The sequence below is a fragment of the Orussus abietinus genome, unplaced genomic scaffold, assembly GCF_000612105.2.
Source record: "Orussus abietinus isolate OABI.00-Male unplaced genomic scaffold, Oabi_2.0 scaffold43, whole genome shotgun sequence".
NCBI classification, from domain to species: Eukaryota; Metazoa; Arthropoda; class Insecta; order Hymenoptera; family Orussidae; genus Orussus; species Orussus abietinus.
In genome coordinates this window covers 713825-738026 of record NW_019394351.1, presented here as the reverse complement: position 1 = coordinate 738026, position 24202 = coordinate 713825, and the positions used below count along the sequence as shown (strand labels likewise).

The 24202-nt window shown below is 33.6% G+C and overlaps 1 protein-coding gene across 3 annotated transcripts; it reads right to left on the bottom strand.

The window, feature by feature from the left end:
* Nucleotides 1–8103: 8103 nt before the first annotated feature.
* LOC105703664 (F-box/LRR-repeat protein 7) lies at nt 8104–23659 on the bottom strand. Of its 3 annotated transcripts, none has more exons than XM_012432201.2 (7): nt 23339–23659; nt 11938–12137; nt 11455–11729; nt 10781–11047; nt 10267–10636; nt 9332–9535; nt 8104–9202 (listed from the first exon to the last, which is right to left on the bottom strand). In XM_012432201.2, exons 1-7 carry the CDS (start codon nt 23453–23455, stop codon nt 9067–9069), a joined length of 1569 nt encoding a protein of 522 aa, XP_012287624.1. In that variant the 5' UTR covers nt 23456–23659; the 3' UTR covers nt 8104–9066. The 3 variants fall into 3 exon arrangements, with proteins under 3 accessions (XP_012287624.1, XP_023287699.1, XP_023287698.1); XM_023431931.1 differs by lacking the exon at nt 23339–23659 and adding an exon at nt 14810–15608 and having other exon boundaries at nt 8105–9202; XM_023431930.1 differs by lacking the exon at nt 23339–23659 and adding an exon at nt 12727–12987 and having other exon boundaries at nt 8105–9202.
* Between the last annotated feature and the right edge of the window lie 543 nt (nt 23660–24202).

The window sequence follows — 24202 nt, the reverse complement described above, 5'->3', positions numbered from 1 at the left end:
TAGCAAACGAGCGCGCCCGGGACAAGAAAGTAAAACGAGGTGCCCGCCGCCCATCCGTCCCGAGGCGATATCGACCTCTCTCCTCTCCTCCTCTCTCTCTTCTTTCGCCGCCGTCCTCGAGCTCTCCTCTTCCTCCGGAAACTCCACCTTTCTCCGGCTCTCTCCCGGAATTCCTCTTCTGTCCGAGAGGTGGGTGCGGTTCGCTGCTCCTGGTGGATAGAGGAAAGAGAAATAGAGAAGAAGAGATAATATGTGCCCATAATTATGAAAGTGGTCTAAGTCAAAATTGAAAAAAAAAAAAAATGAGTTTATCAGTTATTTCACGCCACATTATTTCAAACTACATTAATTCAATGTAATTTCGAGACAAAAAATATATGACTTGGACCACTTTCATAATTATGGACACATATGAGAATTTGAGAATATGAGAATTATCTGAGAATATGAGAATTATCTGAGAAAATGAGAATTATCTGAGAATATGAGAATTATTTGAGAATATGAGAATTATTTGAGAATATGAGGATTATTTGAGTATATGAAAATATGAAAATTTCAATATACGTCAAAATTTAAAAATCACCCCCTCCCCAAACTCACCCCATGGGGCGATCGCCCCACCCTCGCCATCCTCCCCCCGCCCCAAGAAATTCGAAACCCCACACAGGTGGATTTTCGGAGCACGTTTCCGCCAAGGCCCAAAGCCAGTCCTTCGGGGCGGGGGGGGCGGGGGGGGGGGACACACACTCGAGGGACCCTCCTCCCTAATCAATTCCAATTAGAGAGCTGAATATTTGTTGGACGTGGTCGGGCCACGAAGAGACTATTAGCGGAGAGCGACCTCTCTCCTGCCCCCCTGCCCCCTGCCTCCTCCCCNTATTGAGTCCCACGTCTTCTGGGGGAATTTCCTCGGCCCAATATCTGGGGCCCTATTTTGGTAGGTCGGCGCCCTAGCTAGGGCTCGGCTAGGATTTTTTATCACTGTAACTATAGAGTCCCGCCTCTTCTGGGGGAATTTCCTCGGCCTAAAAGAAACGTCCCGATATCCCGAGGGACCCCCCGATATCCGGGGCCCGTCCTCACCTATCGCGCGTACGTACAAAACCGTCCTCGCAGTACAATGGCCGTTATTCAAATCCCGCCCCCTCGTTTTATTCTCCCCAGATCGTGAATCGAGATTTCGGGGGAATTCGACGGAGGATCCCACCGAGTCGGCCGAAGAGGGTCCGACGCGAATTTAAAATTCTAATCTTATGATTTGTGCAGGGACCTTGCACGTTTTGACGTCGACCGGCCCAGGAATGACTCTATTAGCCCGACTTATTTCATTTTACCCTTATTACCGCCGGATCCAGTCCCTAACCTCGAAAAATTACCTTAAAAAATACACCCTCTCCCTTAACCTCAAAATTCAATGTTCTTCGCTTCTTGGAGGCTTGGAATCGAAAATCAAGAGTTTCAGGACTTAGCTCGAACGATTTAAAATACCGTAGAAATGGGATATTATTTTATTATATATCGAATATATTATACTTGGCTGTAAAAGACACCAACATAAATATAAATATCTATAACCTGACGCGTCAGCTGAGTATTGAAAATGGCCTTCCACCAAAAAGGGTATAAATGAATTTCAATTTATCGACCTGGATTATGTGTCTCAGCGCCTTTCATATCACCTTAACAGTTGAGACTCCGGAAACGCATTATGAAACATCCCCCCAGCCCCCAATATCCGATAACATATCAGCCAATTTCGATATCGTGGTAGGATTTCAGCTTTCCTGCCCCCTCGGAGGGTGCGATTCTCGCGGGATTATAGGGGGGGAAAAAAAATCGGATAGTCGTAGCATATACAATAAAAGTCAATTGACGTCCGAGGGCGCCCTGGGGGGTGGCACCCCACCACCCCCCGGCTTATTCCACGCAGTTATACTTGTACGCGCGACATATGCCGCCCCTCGGCAGCCCTCAAGTGGCCCCCGTAGGGTTGATCCGGGGTTAAAAGCCCCCGGTAAACACGATTAAAACGTCGAATCCGACCACCGGAAATCTCGGCCCCCGGAAAAAGTCCCGCCACCGGGATTTATCGCGCGGCTTTCGTGTTTGCCTTTCGCACGGCCGAGATAAATGAATGGCTCGGTTGGTACCACCCCCTGAGAAAAAGGGAGGAAATGTGAGATTGGGCAAAATCCCAGATTTACAGGACTGCCCGATAAACGGAAAACTGGGGATTTCAGGCCTCATGGTCGTAGACTGTTAAAAAGAAAAATTTCTATAATTTTATAATATTTTTCTTGGAAGGTTTAGTCAGACACGGTATACTAATTTTGTATAAATGTTTCCCAATGATATGTATAACATATGATAGAAATTTAGTACATGGGTGTGATAAATTTATAAGATATGTTATTAATTCCGGGTGATGTGGGACTTGACTTTAAACGGCTCTTATGTAGACGAAGAAATTTGCATATATTTTTGCAATTAGCGCGGTGTCGAAATTGGGACTCATGGGAAAGTGGCAAGCGAGATGGAGAGCCCATCGATGTCTCATAGAAGGCCCATATGGTTCATGGAAGACCCAGAGGAGACTCATAGAGGGCTCAAGGCCCACGCATAATCCATAAAAGGCCCATCGACAGGCCAAGGAAGACCTATGGGACACCTATGGGCCCAATAGAAGGCCCAATATACGACGGATAACCGAGTAGGCGTTTCGCAGGACTGGGACCACTCACATTACGTCTTAATGGGCCCGATCGAGATTCAATTGAATCGTCGGTACCACAAAGCCAACCTGTCGACTGTATGTATGCGAGGCGCATTACAGGTATTTTATACGCAACTTATGAGATCAATAACGAGATGAAACTCCACTCCCAGCAATCGGATATTGTTCGCGAGCAATGAAGCACACGGTTAAAAAAAAAAAAGTTCATAAAATTCATACGCTTTTAGTACATAAGATCGCGGTAAAATTATCAATTAGATGTCTCGACAGTGAATTAACATATATCATGTTGTAATTTTTGTAAAAATTCCGGGGAATAATTATTAATTTGGTATTCCTAAAGGCACTTAGTGCGCATTGTTTGCAAACTTTTTAGACGAGTCTTCAATTTTACGATCGTTTACCTAAGTGGATTTTTAAACAAATTTCATCGAGAGATGACAATTATCGGCGGTACTGGCGGAGGGGCATTCTTGAATCGGAGAAATATTTAAACAATAATTTTAAAAATTCTTACAATAAATAGAAGACTCCGGTAGCGTTATGAACAACGTACTTATGTACGAAAAGTGTACGAGTTCTATGAATGTTTTTTACCAATGTGGGCTACATAATAAAAAACTTTTATTCTCCTGAAAATGAAACCTCCCGAGCATCGCGTTCTTCCTTAGGGCGTTCATAATCACGTGCTGAACTTTCGAATGCGCCAAGTGTGGGGAAACATTTTATCAATATTTTAGGTATAATAATACAATTAATTGTAATAATGCAATAGAACGAACGAGTGCACCAAGTTTTGTGAGAAAAATTTTATAAATATTTTCGCACTTCGATGTATAGAATGGCCCTTTCATATCACCTCAACCCGTTCAGCGCTACGTCCTTCTGACGTAAGGGCGAATTTCACCGGGGCGTACAAGCGATACTCGACCAAACGTCGGACGCACTTATGGGTCCATAGCGGTGAAAAGGCTAAAGACAATTCTCGATTTGACTTCCAGTGTATGTCCAACTCCAACCCCTCGATTTCGCCCCCCTCAAATCATGGGCAATAATAATAACGCAGGGATAACGCAGGGGGCGTCGATGCGGATCGCACGCGGCGCGTCATTACAGCGAGATTACGCGTGTCGAGTAAGGGGTGTATTTTTCCCACCGGAATGCACACAAGGGTGGAGGCGACCAACCAGCAGGGGGAGGTTTATTAAAAAGGAGAGCGTCGATTTTTCGTCGCCCCCGACCCCCGGGGCGTCAATGGCAAATTCAAGACCGAGGGGGTAGGAACCCTCCCATAATGTTAAACAGGCCGCAAGTAGCATCCCCCTGATAATCCCCCTGGCCCCCCCTAAAAATCCAGGATATCCAGCCGACTCCCGAGATTATAAACATACCCCAGCGTATGAATATCTTTTTTTTCTCTCCCGGAAAAAAAAGATCTTAACAGCCCCCTCGTTGCCCCCCCTGATAATCCCCTCCTGCAGGACATCTATGGGATCCCAACGATATGAATTTCTTTTCACGCCGGAGGAAAAAAAAAAATAGAAATCTTAAATGTAGGTACCCCACGTGGCCCCCCTTCTGAAAATCCCCCGTACCCCTGTCCCCAGGATGTCTCTAGGATCCCAAAGACTTTATGTATGAATTTTTTTTTTACCAGCGATGCGTATGAATTTTTTTTTTTATGAAATGGAAACGTCGAACGGACCCCTCGTTGCCCCCCTTTCGAAAATCCCTCCCACCCCCTCTTGCACGGTGTCTAAGTGACTCCAGCGATATTCTATATATCCGAACAACACGTATGAATTTTTTCCCGCGGAGAGGGCATTTTTTTAAATGCCCCCCTTTGGTAAGCCCCCCTCTCGCAGAATGTTCAGCCGAGTCCGAGGATATTAAATATATCCAAGCAAGCCATGGGAATTTTTTTTTCTCCTCGAATGCATGAAATGACACACGGACCCCCTGCCCCCCCTTAGATAATTATTTAGCCGATGTTTATGCGGCAATAAAAATCCAACATTCGGGGGAATTTTCTAGGGAAGGGAATTACCCACTTTGTGGATTTTACTCGGAGGCGAGGGGGGCCCCCATTTCCCGGGGGTCCCGAGGGAATCGCGGAAGCCGTCTGCGATGAAAGCCGGGGGTGGACGGGGGGGGCAAGACAATTTTTCGCATTAAAATTCCTGCGGTTAGGAGAGTCGGCGAACGGAAGGGGGGCCCCCCCTCTCTCGCGGGCCTTATACAGGTAGGCCTAACGAGGGCCCCGCAATACTTTCCCGTCTCCTCGGGGAACCTACGGCAATATATTAGAGTCCGAAGCGCGGGGGGTCATGGCATTGTTGTTCGCTGTCTCCTTCCACCGGCCTCGGAAAAACTTTTGTCCGAATCACTTCCCATTCGAGGTTTCGGAACCTACTGTCTCTCTTTCTTTGTCTTTCCTCCTCTCGGCTTATCGGGATACGTCCTCGAATTTGATAACGCGCGCGCGCTATCATTCGACCCCATTATTACCTTTAGGGTGATTTTTCGCTGGCAAATTGCAAAATTTAAAAAATTTAGTTGGACGCTAATTACCGAACGAAGGGGGGCGAAATGTTTGATTGGAGGAAAAAATGTCTCCTTCCACCGGCCTCGGAAAAACTTTTGTCCGAATCACTTCCCATTCGAGGTTTCGGAACCTACTGTCTCTCTTTCTTTGTCTTTCCTCCTCTCGGCTTATCGCGATACGTCCTCGAATTTGATAACGCGCTATCATTCGACCCCATTATTACCTTTGCGGTGATTTTTGGCCGACGAATTACAAATGAAAAAATTTAGTTGCACGTTTATTACCGAACGAAGGGAGGCGAAATGTTTGGTCAGAGGACAAAATGGCGGATTGCGAAGAGTTTCTCTCTGTGAATGGTTCATATATTAAATAAGTGTCGCCTGGAATATTTTAATGAACACAGGGAGACGAAACGCTAGTTTACAGGGGAAAGAAAAAAAAAATGCCGGAAATCCTCTGAAGAAGTTTTACCGTCTCAGTTATAACGCTTCACCGTCCGCCATTTTGTCCCTCTACCCCAGCGTCTCGTCGCCATGTTCACCGAAACATCCCAGACGACGTTTATTAATTTCCGCGTAATTAACTTACGTAAACCCGGCGTAAACTTTGAAGCAATTCGACGGGCCCAGTTTTCAGGAGAATTTCATCAATATTCCTTGACGATGCATACAGAGTGACCCTTAAAAAATGCAAGACCTCCGATTAAACCCCCTCTTATAATTCACTCCCTCCCCGAATTCTGTGAAGAAATGGACGACAGGGCCCATGTACCTCGGGCCCATTACGCCTACGTATCCCGCACGAAGGTGCAGAAAGTTTTCCCGCGGGTGCTCGCGTCAATTAGGGCCCCTCGGTCCCGGGGCCCCAGGGGGCCCGAGGGGGCCCGAGCGAGCGTTAATGAATTTGGAGCGGTAACCCCACCTCACCTCGACGGGAGCCTACGATCAGAGTCGAGGGACTAATTGTGTAAAAAATAGGGAAAAAAAAAGGGGGCTCCATGGAATGAGCCAAGCCGAAGAAGTCCAAAGTCCCAGGAGTCCATTCAGGGCCCAGGGGGGAGAAGGGCCCAGGGGCCAGTGCGCGCCGCCTATAAAATTTGTTTGCGTTGCCGGAGTTAAAAAAAAAAAAACAAAAGAGAGAAGACAAGACGCTCCGCGAAGTCAAAGGGGCGGAGGGAGAAAAAAGGGAGAAAAAAGCAGAAAACTCCCCCCCCTGGAAGGGGCCGTGGGGCCCGCGCAGCCAAGAAACGGCGCGAGCCCCCCCCCCCCTACCCCCTGTAAGACGAAAAAGGGAACAGAAGGGCTGGGGGCCCTCGGTTAACGGATGATTTAATTAAGAGAGGCACAAATTACGGACTCGCTGAATACTAACGCCCTTCCAGGCTCGCCTCTCTCTCTCTCTCCTCTTTTCCTTCTCTCTTTATCTTTATCTCTCCCTCGGCATGTCGACCTCTCGCTCTTTTCCTGCCTCCTCGGGCCAGGTTCTTTAATTTGGCCACTCTGATTCATCGACGGGGGTCACTCTCGACGAGTCGGAGCGCCGCGCCGCGGCGCATGCGTGTAACTAAGGTGATATGAAAGGGACATTCTGTATATGTGAAAGGTGAAAATAATTTATAAAACTTTTCTCCGAACGGAGTGCACCTAATCGTTGGAAACTTCAGCAGGTGAGTATGGAGGCCATATGGAAGAACGCGGTGCTCGTGGAATTTCAATTTTCACGGAAAGAAAATGCAGAAGGGCGCAGGAGGAGTCCGGCATCCGCCATCTTGGTTTTAAGGAGGTCCTCCGCGCGTGGCGGGATTTTCGCGATTCCTAATCGGATTTTAACGTTGGATCCGATGATTAAAGACCTGGGGATCTAGGAAGCCGTTAAGAATTCATCCGGAGTGATATTCTGGGATCTCGGTGTTAAATTGAATTTGCGAAGAGGGTAACAGACCGTCTTATTATTTTCTTTCGGCCCCGGAACGACCTCGCCCTGCTGCGTCTTGAACATTGTAGCGTAATGGCGCGGATCGAAAATTCAAATACCGGCGCCGTTAAACTGAATAACGAGGAGCGGCAGTTCGAAATATGAACACGGGTGTGATTTGCGGCCTCGTAAACGCGTTCATAACGAATAGTAATGTCACCGGCCGCCGGTGGCGCCAGGCCGCGCTCGCCCCCTCGAAATCCACCTACAATATCGCCCGAGACTTTTTTCATGTCTCATAACGCCCTCCCTGGTGAAATTAAATAATAAAATATAAGCCGACGGGCGCCATTACCTTTTCGCTCGCACGCTTTCCCCTCTCGCCTCCTCCTACCCTCCAACAGCGGAACGGAACGCGTTACGACACGAGTATCAAACGACGCCATTTTTCCCGTAACTCAGCCCCGTCGTTTTCGATAGGAATTGCGCGATCGGAGGACGATTTGACGCGATCCACCCGCTACCACCCTCGCAATCTATCCGCGAAAGTGTTGCAAGCCTTTTTCGCGAGTTTTTATCTACCCCTGGACGGAATTTCCCGTTAAAAGTGTCCCTGTAACTGAGTACCTGATGCCGCGTCCGGTGCGCGCTCACACCTCGAATGTTGTCCACTTGATTTTGCACTTCCGCGTTACTGAATTTCCCGAAAAGTTGGAGTACATGGATCCTTGTGGCTGAAGGCTGACGTATGCTGCACTTTTTCTGCTGATTTTCACCCGAGGTGACGTATTTCTGGTGATTAAGGTGAGGGACGGTTACTTTGTAAGGAGGCAACGCCATCTTGGATTTGGGCAGTTTCTTCGAGTGGGGATTTTAAAGAATGCAATTTCTTTTTTTCAAGTGGCCTTAAAAATGTTATCACGAGGTTCCACGTTCTCCTTAAAATTATTTTCAAGCAGTTGGTTGTTGAATCGTTTTTATAAATATTTCAATAATTCTATAATTTGAGTTTCCACTCTGTTAATAATGTAGGGAGTTAAGAAATTCATTTACCATTTTACTGTCCGGATTTAGAGCCTCGTCGCGGTGAGATTCGAAAGCGGTGGCGCCATCCTACAATTGGGAAATTAACTAAAACGATCGCTTCTCAGTTATCTAGGCTCTGAGCTCGGTTATCGGCTATCTGGTGAAAAGTCTAAAATATGCTAAAATATGAATGACAATAATTCTTTACTAATTTTACAAATAACGGATATTTAATACGCCTAATTAACCCGAAACAGTCACAGGCGATACTCGTGGACATTATATACGTGTTACGTTTTATTAATATCTTTACACTTTACAGGGAATCATATTAAATAACAATGATTTATTCTTTTCTCCGCTTTTCGTCAACTTTTACAATAGGCAGTCGTACGAGCGTCTCATGAAGTAAGGAATGTCACTTGGATGATATTAATAAATAACATCGGTAGCTCGCATAAGTGAAAAAGAAGGTGGACTTCTTTCCCACGAGTCGGAAAACTGTTAGTTGCATGGAAAAATATATTTCTCGTATGTTATGTACGTATGTATGCTTATTATGGCACTTTTAAACAACTTCTTAATTACATTATATTCGAGTAAAGCAAACTAGTTGGTTTTGTACTTTAGGGTTCACGCTGATCGTCTGATCCTTCCTCAGGGTGAACAATTATATAAACCTTATAAACAATCGTTAAAACGCTCCACTTTCCGGCATTGTTAGTCGCACCCAGCGACGGTTAGAAATTCTGCTCTCTCCAACAACGTTCGCCTTTATTTTGGCACTTTTCCTTACATATTGTCTGACTCGACCTCGACTGTCATGGCGTCTTTGCAGACATCCTTAATTAAAAATCAGGTCTTTATAATTCTGCAGGAGGTAATAATTGGTCACCCTCGAACACGTCGTGGTCCTCACCACTGTCGTTCTGTCAGCTCGCTCAAAATTTGCCTTGACAATCTCGTAATACCTGCCATCGCTAAAAATAAACAAAACCACGTTAACATTCTAACCTCGAGGAAGTGAAATTAATTTCTAAATCCAACATCGTTAAAGTGAATACCAAATTGAGATATACAAAATTACTATATGATTTCCAGCAATGTACCTCAGGACCAGACATCTCAGCTTGATGCACTTCACCCGCAAAATGTCAATAGCCTTTTGACTCTTGTCCGAAAATCGAAGATTCTCTGGATCCCATCTCAATTCCAATCGCTCCAAATTAGGACAATTATTCGCGATGCCGTCCATAAGTTGGTCCACGTGGATATTTACTCCCAAACGTTCTTGAGTTCCCATAACAACAATTCTGAAAAACCATTAAAGACATTAACCATCAAATACGGTTTCACATAGAAAATGACAAAACTGTTACATATTAAGAAGTAAATCTTTTGCAAATACTTCAAATGTCTGCTAAACATTTACAAGATGTGCGATACAGGTTAAATACATAGATAATATAAGATAATTATTTTGTGCTAGGGCCGAGTTGATAAAAAAAAAAACTCTTTACTTTGCGTTGGTCAGGATCGGCAGGACACTTTGTCAACTGTATGATATTCGTTAGGTGTATAGATAACATAAAACAATTATTTTGTGCTAGGACCGAGTTGATAAAAAATGTATGATTTTCGTTAGGTGTATAGATAACATAAAACAATTATTTTGCGCTAGGACCGAGTTGATAAAAAATGTATGATATTCGTTAGGTGTATAGATAACATAAAACAATTATTTTATGCCAGGACCGAGTTGATAAAAAATGTATGATTTTCGTTAGATGTATAGATAACATAAAACAATTATTTTGCGCTAGGACCGAGTTGATAAAAAAAAATCCCTTCACTTTGCGTTGGTCAGGATCGGCAGGACACTTTGTCAAATGTATGATATTCGTTACATATATAAATAACATAAAACAATTATTTTGTGCTAAGACCGAGTTGATAAAAAATGTATGATTTTCGTTAGATGTATAGATAACATAAAACAATTATTTTGCGCTGGGACCGAGTTGATAAAAAAAAATCCCTTTACTTTGCATTGGTCAGGATCGGCAGGACACTTTGCCAGAGCTGATCCGTGATATGCGGCATCCCTGATAAGGCGATGCCCCAAAGCTGGTGCCCGTGTCTCGAGAGGAACTTGTGCAGGGCGTCGTCGCTCAGATTGTCGGAGCTGTCCAGGTCTAGGGCTATCAGATTCCTCGGGTTTCCAGATTCCATCCAAGCCTTGAGCACGCTGTCGTTGAAGCCGTTCAATTGGCCGGCGCTGAGAAATCGCAGTCCAGGGATCCTGGTCAACATGTCGATGAGGCACTCCGTCGAGAGATCCGTCGCGGTCACGTCCAGCTCCAGGATGCTGGATTTCTCCCACTCGACTTGCATCACGTACTCACTTTGCAGACCTGCGAACGTTGATTGTATATTAAAAAAAAAGGACTAGTTCCCTTCATCAACGGACAGGTCAGCCTCCCAGATATTTCTTACCGGGACCAATGACGTCATTTTTAATCGATTTCCAAACCATGATAATAGAGATTAGGACTCACTGGTTCCCTGCATCAACAGACACGTCAATCTCCTGCTGCGCTGGAAAAGGGTCTTCATGGTCGATCCGGTCACTTTAGCACAGAAATTGACTGCCAGGCACTCCAGCTGGATGCAATTCGATGAGAACGCATCTATATGCGAGTCGTCGACGAAATTAATACCATACAAATTAATAACCCGGAGATTCGGAGTGGCCGACTTCAGCTTGTGAACGTTTATCACTTCATAGATCTCCTCCTCTTCCTCCTCGACCTTCTCATAAGTACCTAGAAATATTAAACGACATTTAACACAATTAATCTTGAATTTTTAATAAGAGAAAAAAATTCTTTAGGCACTTATTACTACTATTATAACTATTGTAGGAAAAAGACAGGTGGAGTGCGCCATTTAGGTACAATGCCCAATATAAATCGACACAGCTGTCAATGTCAAAACCAACGTCGGCAAAGTAGATATTTAGAAAAATCATTTTTATCGACGTCGATCAAGTTAATCGGCTACTAAGAGCGCCTAAAGGCGCCCGACGTTTGGTCCAATATTGCATGCACGGTCGGAGGAATTTCGCCCTTATGTCGAAATGGCTCCGTGTTCAAAGGGTCAATCTTTCAACCAGGCGCATCTAGCTACTTTCTTTTCAGTGTAGTATGCGTCTAGTAACTTTCCCCTATACCTATCAGGTGGAGGATCTCCAAGCCGTTGATGAAGTTGTAGATCTTCCTCATGAAGCCCTCCATGAAGATCACCTCGGACAGGCAGATGCACATGTACTTAAGTTTGGTCGGAAATGCCTGCATCTCCGAGAAATCGTGCAACTGCATCGCGGTGGAAAAATCGAGGAGCATGTGCGTGAGATTCGGACATTTATTCGCCAATTCGTGAAGCACCGTGTGAGTTATCAACTCGATAGGCAATTCGATGTACCTCAGGGAAGGTCCAAATCGAACACTGGAAAATGGAAAATAAAATGTAAAGATAACTTATTAAAAAAAAAAAAAAGAAATGCCATTTTATAACATAATTTGGAAGCTTTATATTCGGCGTACTAATTTTATCACAGATTATGAACATGTATTATATATTTAATATACTTGTGTATAGGAGAAATTCATAAAATCATTAGGTCAAATTTATTTTTTCAACTTTTATTTATTACCTTATCAGCTGGAGGAGATTTTCCAGGGATCCTACGTGAAGGCCACTGATTTCTGGTCTCAATGACACGTGTTTCCACAAACGAGTGTCGTAAGCTATTTGCCGCCATCTTTTGCAGACTCGCGCCAATCTGCAGATTTCTCGGTGGGGCAGATAACTGAAGATGTTCAAAATCACCTTATCAGGAAGCTTCTCTATAGTCTGGAAAATGAAACACTCAAAGTTACTCCTCGAAGCCCACCACTAGAACCGTGAATTATATTTTTAATACCCCCGCAAGTGTGCATGTACTTGGCGCGATACTCTACCGAGTTTTCCGAGTCCATCGATAGAAATGAAAAATGCCTCTCGTGTCAAAACCTTCTATACTTAATTAATAAAAAAGAATACAAGGCTTGAAACAACCCATTATTAATATTTCAAGATAAAAATACTAAATACTTAATGGTTCCTTCTTATCACCATTTCCCTCCCTCTGAAACCTATACTCTGGTTTACTTTTAAAAATTGAAAAATAGGACTCCAAGACACCCGAAAGCCACTTTTTTCGTTTCTTCTCCTCCGCACAACTTCGTGGAAATTATTCTCATTAAGAATCTCGAAATCTGAAAATCTGTTTAACCCTTGAATACGGAGCCATTTCGACATACGGGCGAAATTCGTCTGACCGGGCAGGCAATATTGGACCGAACGTCGGCGCTATAGGTAGCCGAGGGGTTATGAATTTTTTCTTTAAATTCCCAGCACTTTTCATAGGAACTAATAAATCCCTTTCCGACATTAGACTTACTGTTCCAGCGAAACGACTTTTAATGACACCGCCCTCGGAAACGTACATTTGGGACGTCTCTAAGGCGATCTGGCCCCAAACGTCGACGCCTCCGAGGTCCATTTTTTACGGTTTTGGGTATACCACGTGGACGAAAGGTGCGACCTCGTCAAATCTCACTGGAAACCGAATCGAGGGCCTCTTTGCCCATGAGGAAGCGAACCGCTCCGGAAGGGCCGCACTGAAATATTCGAAGCAGTCGACAAGTTTCTGCGCCGGTTAATCCGATCTACTGCGCACGCGCCCCGGCCTAAATATACCCAGAGACTTGGTGGTACTTAATTTTAACCCCACCTGAGCAGAGCCATGGACAAAATTTAATTTTAACCCCTCCTGCCCCATTCACTCCGTTCACCCCCGGGGCCCTCCCTGATTAGCGCCAATTTTTCCCGCCCCTGACCGCACCTCCGCGACACGTGTCTCCTTTTGCAAATATTTCCCACAAATCGTATGACCTCGCTGTGGAAGTAATTCCCTCGTTTCGAAGTTCTTAAATAAATTATCAGACTCCAGGGAAAATAATAAAATAATAAAATTAATCTTGAAATCCAAGGGTCTGGATTGTGAATGAAAATTTTGAATTTCTGTACCCTGGGTTTGGACGTCGGGAGGGAAACGAGAAAAAGGCTTTTTCCAGTCCACGGTGGAATTTCAAAATTTTGAATTCTAAGTTTAGAATGTTTATTGCATTTTATGTGCGGGTCAGAATCCCAACAGTTTTTATTTTTAATTGTTTATGCTCGTGTATTGCCGGGGGAACGTCTGCTTGTTTAATTTTGAAATTACCTTAACAGAGATATGGAAAAAAAATTTTATTCACGCCTGGGGAATTGTTTTGCACGAATTTTTGCCGCCCCTGGGCGAACTTCCTCGACACGTGTTACCTTTCGCAAATATTTGGCACAAATCTCACGGCAATTAATTACTCGGCGCAAGGTACCTCTCATTAAGAAATAAACAATTACGGATAAATTACAATTTATCAGATTTTTAATTCCGATTTTTCTCCTCCCTTCAAAATTCTGTTTTTAATTTCAAATTTGAAAAATATTGCATATGGTTATCAAGCGCATTTTCTAGTATTAGGAAAAAAAAATGATTTCGAATTTACTCGACAAAGATATTTACAATCGCCAGAGTTAATCTCATATGTACTTAAAAATTGATAATAAATTATTATGGCGCATTTTTTTTTAACCACCCTGTAAACGATTTGTTGCAGTCAATTCTACACCCAGGCCAACAATGTCACGTGGAAAATGTTAATACCCTTCAACCGAAGCTTCACCGACAAGATTTGTAGGGCTTCGTCCTCGGTTGATTCGATGCGGTGTTATCTCGTTATCTGTTATCACCAGGGGTAAGTCACGGCTAACCCTTTACCGCACTAACCGTCGCGATTTCCATGGAAAACGTTTTTCCAAGGGAGGGGAAATATTTCCATGCCGACTGGGGTGTCAATCCATGTAAAGTCGTTTGACAGTTCCGAACCGATTCTTTTTTTATCGCGCCCTGTTAATTTCCTCCGCGGGCGAAACCGCTGGATCTGTCGTTATCGGAAATTTGCATTTTCTATCGCCTTTTACATGCGACATTCCCGCGGGCCGTTTCAAATGATTGCCGTATTGGATTTAGAAATAAATATAAAAATTCCCGAAAACGGTGCAGACTTTACCATTTTTTTGTTAATTTTCTTTACATATTCAGGAATGCATCTCAGTCGCGTCAGTGAAATATTTAAAGGTTGCAAAAACTTGTAAGAACCATGTAAATTTTTTTTTCGCATTTCTCTGTAAAGATTCAGGAATGCGCAATTTAACTGCAATTCTAAAAGCTCGCGATTAAACTAAAGAATATATAAAAATTCCCCATTAAACTAAAAGATGTACAGAAATTCCCAATTAAACCCAGGAATTAAAAGGTTCGCAATTAAACTAGAATTTATGAAACTTGTAAAAAAAAAGTTTTTCCCTTTTAGTAGGAATTCAAGATCACGATGTCAAGGTTGGGTAATCGATCCCCGTCGTTAAATCGATCGATTTACCGTGGTTTTTCGATTTCTGACACTGCCATGAAGATCTTCCCTCGATATAGCACTGGTGGCATGCTCGACGTTTAATTGCGTCCAAGTCGTCATGTCGAGTTTTACATGCTCCGTATGTCAGGGAGAGACTAAGTGCGCTCCCAAAACCGCCGATCAACTCGACGATATTTGCCAAAAGGCCTTCGATCGTCCTATCGTGCAATTATAGTCACGTGTCCCTGAAGATTCTTCCTGGTCGATCCCAAAATTGAAAAAAAATTACCGGCGAGTCAATTGCTTTTCCATTTATTTTTTCGGAAAATTAACTCGGAGGACCGATCGCGGGATTTCGTACTGTTAAGTTTTCGGGATTCCTAACTCGCGGCCAAACTGGCGATTGCCTTAGCATACACCTCGTACTACCAGGGATGGACACTCGGTACTGAGTCAAGCTTTAATTAGTTATAAATAAAGGCAGGCAGCATGCCAAAATAGGCACCCGCTATCGACATCTTCGTCTACGAGCTTCTTTGCCAAATCGGAGGAACAACTCCGACCGGGCCTCTTCTTGTCAATTTAATTGATAACCGATAATTGATCTCTACATGAATCGAGATATCGAGATTCAAGCTCGGGGATTGAAGTCTTGATATAGGGATGATAACAGAGTGATTACCCAGGTGATATGAAAGGATCATTTTAGATGTATAAGCGTCTTCTCCAAACTGGGTGCATCGAATCATTTGAAATTTCTCCCACGTGTTCATGAAAGCCCTAAGTAAGAACGCGATGCTTATGAAATTTCAGTTTTTAATTTTATGCCACAGTTTCTTTAACTCCATTCAAAGAAGCAATTTCCTTAAAAGGACCTCTTCTTTTTCTCGGCGTTTGAAATATATACGAATAAATTAATTATTGTATATTATATATATATAATTGAAATATATACGAATAAATTAATTATTGTATATTATATATATATAATTGAAATATATACGAATAAATTAATTATTGTATATTATATATATATAATTGAAATATATACGAATAAATTAATTATTGTATATTATATATATATAATTGAAATATATACGAATAAATTAATTATTGTATATTATATATATATAATTGAAATATATACGAATAAATTAATTATTGTATATTATATATATATAATTGAAATATATACGAATAAATTAATTATTGTATATTATATATATATAATTGAAATATATACGAATAAATTAATTATTGTATATTATATATATATAATTGAAATATATACGAATAAATTAATTATTGTATATTATATATATATAATTGAAATATATACGAATAAATTAATTATTGTATATTATATATATATAATTGAAATATATACGAATAAATTAATTATTGTATATTATATATATATAATTGAAATATATACGAATAAATTAATTATTGTATATTATATATATATAATTGAAATATATACGAATAAATTAATTATTGTATATTATATATATATAATTGAAATATATACGAATAAATTAATTATTGTATATTATATATATATAATTGAAATATATACGAATAAATTAATTATTGTATATTATATATATATAATTGAAATATATACGAATAAATTAATTATTGTATATTATATATATATAATTGAAATATATACGAATAAATTAATTATTGTATATTATATATATATAATTGAAATATATACGAATAAATTAATTATTGTATATTATATATATATAATTGAAATATATACGAATAAATTAATTATTGTATATTATATATATATAATTGAAATATATACGAATAAATTAATTATTGTATATTATATATATATAATTGAAATATATACGAATAAATTAATTATTGTATATTATATATATATAATTGAAATATATACGAATAAATTAATTATTGTATATTATATATATATAATTGAAATATATACGAATAAATTAATTATTGTATATTATATATATATAATTGAAATATATACGAATAAATTAATTATTGTATATTATATATATATAATTGAAATATATACGAATAAATTAATTATTGTATATTATATATATATAATTGAAATATATACGAATAAATTAATTATTGTATATTATATATATATAATTGAAATATATACGAATAAATTAATTATTGTATATTATATATATATAATTGAAATATATACGAATAAATTAATTATTGTATATTATATATATATAATTGAAATATATACGAATAAATTAATTATTGTATATTATATATATATAATTGAAATATATACGAATAAATTAATTATTGTATATTATATATATATAATTGAAATATATACGAATAAATTAATTATTGTATATTATATATATATAATTGAAATATATACGAATAAATTAATTATTGTATATTATATATATATAATTGAAATATATACGAATAAATTAATTATTGTATATTATATATATATAATTGAAATATATACGAATAAATTAATTATTGTATATTATATATATATAATTGAAATATATACGAATAAATTAATTATTGTATATTATATATATATAATTGAAATATATACGAATAAATTAATTATTGTATATTATATATATATAATTGAAATATATACGAATAAATTAATTATTGTATATTATATATATATAATTGAAATATATACGAATAAATTAATTATTGTATATTATATATATATAATTGAAATATATACGAATAAATTAATTATTGTATATTATATATATATAATTGAAATATATACGAATAAATTAATTATTGTATATTATATATATATAATTGAAATATATACGAATAAATTAATTATTGTATATTATATATATATAATTGAAATATATACGAATAAATTAATTATTGTATATTATATATATATAATTGAAATATATACGAATAAATTAATTATTGTATATTATATATATATAATTGAAATATATACGAATAAATTAATTATTGTATATTATATATATATAATTGAAATATATACGAATAAATTAATTATTGTATATTATATATATATAATTGAAATATATACGAATAAATTAATTATTGTATATTATATATATATAATTGAAATATATACGAATAAATTAATTATTGTATATTATATATATATAATTGAAATATATACGAATAAATTAATTATTGTATATTATATATATATAATTGAAATATATACGAATAAATTAATTATTGTATATTATATATATATAATTGAAATATATACGAATAAATTAATTATTGTATATTATATATATATAATTGAAATATATACGAATAAATTAATTATTGTATATTATATATATATAATTGAAATATATACGAATAAATTAATTATTGTATATTATATATATATAATTGAAATATATACGAATAAATTAATTATTGTATATTATATATATATAATTGAAATATATACGAATAAATTAATTATTGTATATTATATATATATAATTGAAATATATACGAATAAATTAATTATTGTATATTATATATATATAATTGAAATATATACGAATAAATTAATTATTGTATATTATATATATATAATTGAAATATATACGAATAAATTAATTATTGTATATTATATATATATAATTGAAATATATACGAATAAATTAATTATTGTATATTATATATATATAATTGAAATATATACGAATAAATTAATTATTGTATATTATATATATATAATTGAAATATATACGAATAAATTAATTATTGTATATTATATATATATAATTGAAATATATACGAATAAATTAATTATTGTATATTATATATATATAATTGAAATATATACGAATAAATTAATTATTGTATATTATATATATATAATTGAAATATATACGAATAAATTAATTATTGTATATTATATATATATAATTGAAATATATACGAATAAATTAATTATTGTATATTATATATATATAATTGAAATATATACGAATAAATTAATTATTGTATATTATATATATATAATTGAAATATATACGAATAAATTAATTATTGTATATTATATATATATAATTGAAATATATACGAATAAATTAATTATTGTATATTATATATATATAATTGAAATATATACGAATAAATTAATTATTGTATATTATATATATATAATTGAAATATATACGAATAAATTAATTATTGTATATTATATATATATAATTGAAATATATACGAATAAATTAATTATTGTATATTATATATATATAATTGAAATATATACGAATAAATTAATTATTGTATATTATATATATATAATTGAAATATATACGAATAAATTAATTATTGTATATTATATATATATAATTGAAATATATACGAATAAATTAATTATTGTATATTATATATATATAATTGAAATATATACGAATAAATTAATTATTGTATATTATATATATATAATTGAAATATATACGAATAAATTAATTATTGTATATTATATATATATAATTGAAATATATACGAATAAATTAATTATTGTATATTATATATATATAATTGAAATATATACGAATAAATTAATTATTGTATATTATATATATATAATTGAAATATATACGAATAAATTAATTATTGTATATTATATATATATAATTGAAATATATACGAATAAATTAATTATTGTATATTATATATATATAATTGAAATATATACGAATAAATTAATTATTGTATATTATATATATATAATTGAAATATATACGAATAAATTAATTATTGTATATTATATATATATAATTGAAATATATACGAATAAATTAATTATTGTATATTATATATATATAATTGAAATATATACGAATAAATTAATTATTGTATATTATATATATATAATTGAAATATATACGAATAAATTAATTATTGTATATTATATATATATAATTGAAATATATACGAATAAATTAATTATTGTATATTATATATATATAATTGAAATATATACGAATAAATTAATTATTGTATATTATATATATATAATTGAAATATATACGAATAAATTAATTATTGTATATTATATATATATAATTGAAATATATACGAATAAATTAATTATTGTATATTATATATATATAATTGAAATATATACGAATAAATTAATTATTGTATATTATATATATATAATTGAAATATATACGAATAAATTAATTATTGTATATTATATATATATAATTGAAATATATACGAATAAATTAATTATTGTATATTATATATATATAATTGAAATATATACGAATAAATTAATTATTGTATATTATATATATATAATTGAAATATATACGAATAAATTAATTATTGTATATTATATATATATAATTGAAATATATACGAATAAATTAATTATTGTATATTATATATATATAATTGAAATATATACGAATAAATTAATTATTGTATATTATATATATATAATTGAAATATATACGAATAAATTAATTATTGTATATTATATATATATAATTGAAATATATACGAATAAATTAATTATTGTATATTATATATATATAATTGAAATATATACGAATAAATTAATTATTGTATATTATATATATATAATTGAAATATATACGAATAAATTAATTATTGTATATTATATATATATAATTGAAATATATACGAATAAATTAATTATTGTATATTATATATATATAATTGAAATATATACGAATAAATTAATTATTGTATATTATATATATATAATTGAAATATATACGAATAAATTAATTATTGTATATTATATATATATAATTGAAATATATACGAATAAATTAATTATTGTATATTATATATATATAATTGAAATATATACGAATAAATTAATTATTGTATATTATATATATATAATTGAAATATATACGAATAAATTAATTATTGTATATTATATATATATAATTGAAATATATACGAATAAATTAATTATTGTATATTATATATATATAATTGAAATATATACGAATAAATTAATTATTGTATATTATATATATATAATTGAAATATATACGAATAAATTAATTATTGTATATTATATATATATAATTGAAATATATACGAATAAATTAATTATTGTATATTATATATATATAATTGAAATATATACGAATAAATTAATTATTGTATATTATATATATATAATTGAAATATATACGAATAAATTAATTATTGTATATTATATATATATAATTGAAATATATACGAATAAATTAATTATTGTATATTATATATATATAATTGAAATATATACGAATAAATTAATTATTGTATATTATATATATATAATTGAAATATATACGAATAAATTAATTATTGTATATTATATATATATAATTGAAATATATACGAATAAATTAATTATTGTATATTATATATATATAATTGAAATATATACGAATAAATTAATTATTGTATATTATATATATATAATTGAAATATATACGAATAAATTAATTATTGTATATTATATATATATAATTGAAATATATACGAATAAATTAATTATTGTATATTATATATATATAATTGAAATATATACGAATAAATTAATTATTGTATATTATATATATATAATTGAAATATATACGAATAAATTAATTATTGTATATTATATATATATAATTGAAATATATACGAATAAATTAATTATTGTATATTATATATATATAATTGAAATATATACGAATAAATTAATTATTGTATATTATATATATATAATTGAAATATATACGAATAAATTAATTATTGTATATTATATATATATAATTGAAATATATACGAATAAATTAATTATTGTATATTATATATATATAATTGAAATATATACGAATAAATTAATTATTGTATATTATATATATATAATTGAAATATATACGAATAAATTAATTATTGTATATTATATATATATAATTGAAATATATACGAATAAATTAATTATTGTATATTATATATATATAATTGAAATATATACGAATAAATTAATTATTGTATATTATATATATATAATTGAAATATATACGAATAAATTAATTATTGTATATTATATATATATAATTGAAATATATACGAATAAATTAATTATTGTATATTATATATATATAATTGAAATATATACGAATAAATTAATTATTGTATATTATATATATATAATTGAAATATATACGAATAAATTAATTATTGTATATTATATATATATAATTGAAATATATACGAATAAATTAATTATTGTATATTATATATATATAATTGAAATATATACGAATAAATTAATTATTGTATATTATATATATATAATTGAAATATATACGAATAAATTAATTATTGTATATTATATATATATAATTGAAATATATACGAATAAATTAATTATTGTATATTATATATATATAATTGAAATATATACGAATAAATTAATTATTGTATATTATATATATATAATTGAAATATATACGAATAAATTAATTATTGTATATTATATATATATAATTGAAATATATACGAATAAATTAATTATTGTATATTATATATATATAATTGAAATATATACGAATAAATTAATTATTGTATATTATATATATATAATTGAAATATATACGAATAAATTAATTATTGTATATTATATATATATAATTGAAATATATACGAATAAATTAATTATTGTATATTATATATATATAATTGAAATATATACGAATAAATTAATTATTGTATATTATATATATATAATTGAAATATATACGAATAAATTAATTATTGTATATTATATATATATAATTGAAATATATACGAATAAATTAATTATTGTATATTATATATATATAATTGAAATATATACGAATAAATTAATTATTGTATATTATATATATATAATTGAAATATATACGAATAAATTAATTAATTTCTGTTGTGTAATATCTGTCCGAGATACAATGGGACGGACATAATCCTCTTCCGCGTAGTTAATAATTAATTCCACGGGGCTCGTAATTGGATAATGTCCAGGACGGTGATTCCTCGTTCCTGGGGTGCATTTCGATGCAATTGCGTTTGTGCGCAACGTGCAACGAGAATTTGCAAGAATCGACCTCGCGGCTCTCCCCATATTATTTACAATATTAATAATTAATTCCATCGCTCTCATAATTATGCGCTATTCAGGACGATGATTTTTTTTTTCCTGGATGCATTTCGTGCATGCAACGATATTTTGCAAGAATCGACCTCGCAGCTCTCCCCATGTTATTTACATTATTAATAATTAATTCCATGGGACTCGTAACAATTAATAATTTATTTCATCGCTCTCATAATTATGCGACATTCGGGGCGATAATTTTTTTCTTAATGAATGCATTTCGAGCATGCAACGATAATTTTCAAGAATCGACCTCGTAGCTCTCGCCCTGCACCCACGCCGTTACGTCACCGACTGGCATTCCCGGGTGTTGCATGTATTATTCTGGCATTATTATTCTGGCAAACACCGAGCACACGAGTAGTTATCCACACGTAAAAGCCTCTCACCGTGTTATATCTAAAGGGTATTATCTTTTCGGTCCCATCAGCCTCGTAGACGTTCAACTGTTGCAGAGCAGCCTCCACGCTGAGCACGTTCCAGGTGGAGAGTCTTCTCGTGTCCATCGCGCCAAGTCAAGACCGGGGTTCCCCGGAAAGCAGATGAAAAATCCCCAGGAAGGTCAATTCCCCAGATGGAAAAAATCCCAGCCGAAAAAAGGAACGGGGTGAAATCAAAGGGAAATACTCATCACTCTTGGAACAGAAAACTCTTCGCTTAAAGGAAACCAAAAACAAAAAAAGAAAAAGGATCATCGTTAAATCCCGCATTCATGTATCGGAATTTTTCTTTACGTAACATCAAAAATTTAGTAAGGTACCTTAGAGTCACGATATGCACGCAGGGAATTATTATCTTATGTTTTTCCTTTAATTTCCCCCTGATTTCATGAGTCTTCTGGTTTAACCTGGTGTTAGGGAACTCTTTTATAACGATAATGGTTGCGGGTCCGTTTCTTGCGCGGCGGCCATTTTGTTTCTTTTCTTGGAGAGTGTTAGATTTTAGGTGGAACCAAAAGAAGCGCGTATGGTTTGCCCGAGGCGTAAATTCTCACTGACTTTGATGAGCTTTTTAAGCTGTGCGACGGTTCGCGATATTTCACGAAAATGTAGAACCTCAAGGTCGGCTTTTGCCCGACTTTTCGCGGCGACTCGGGGAAAGAACTGAACTTACTCGGCCATCGCGTCTCGGGAATCGATCGAGACATCGATTCGCAATGCTTCCCGTGGTCCGATCCCCAGGCCGAGTGTTCGTGTGCTTCGAAAAAAGCGGCTAAAATAAACCGAACTTTCCGGGTGGCCGAGAATAGATAC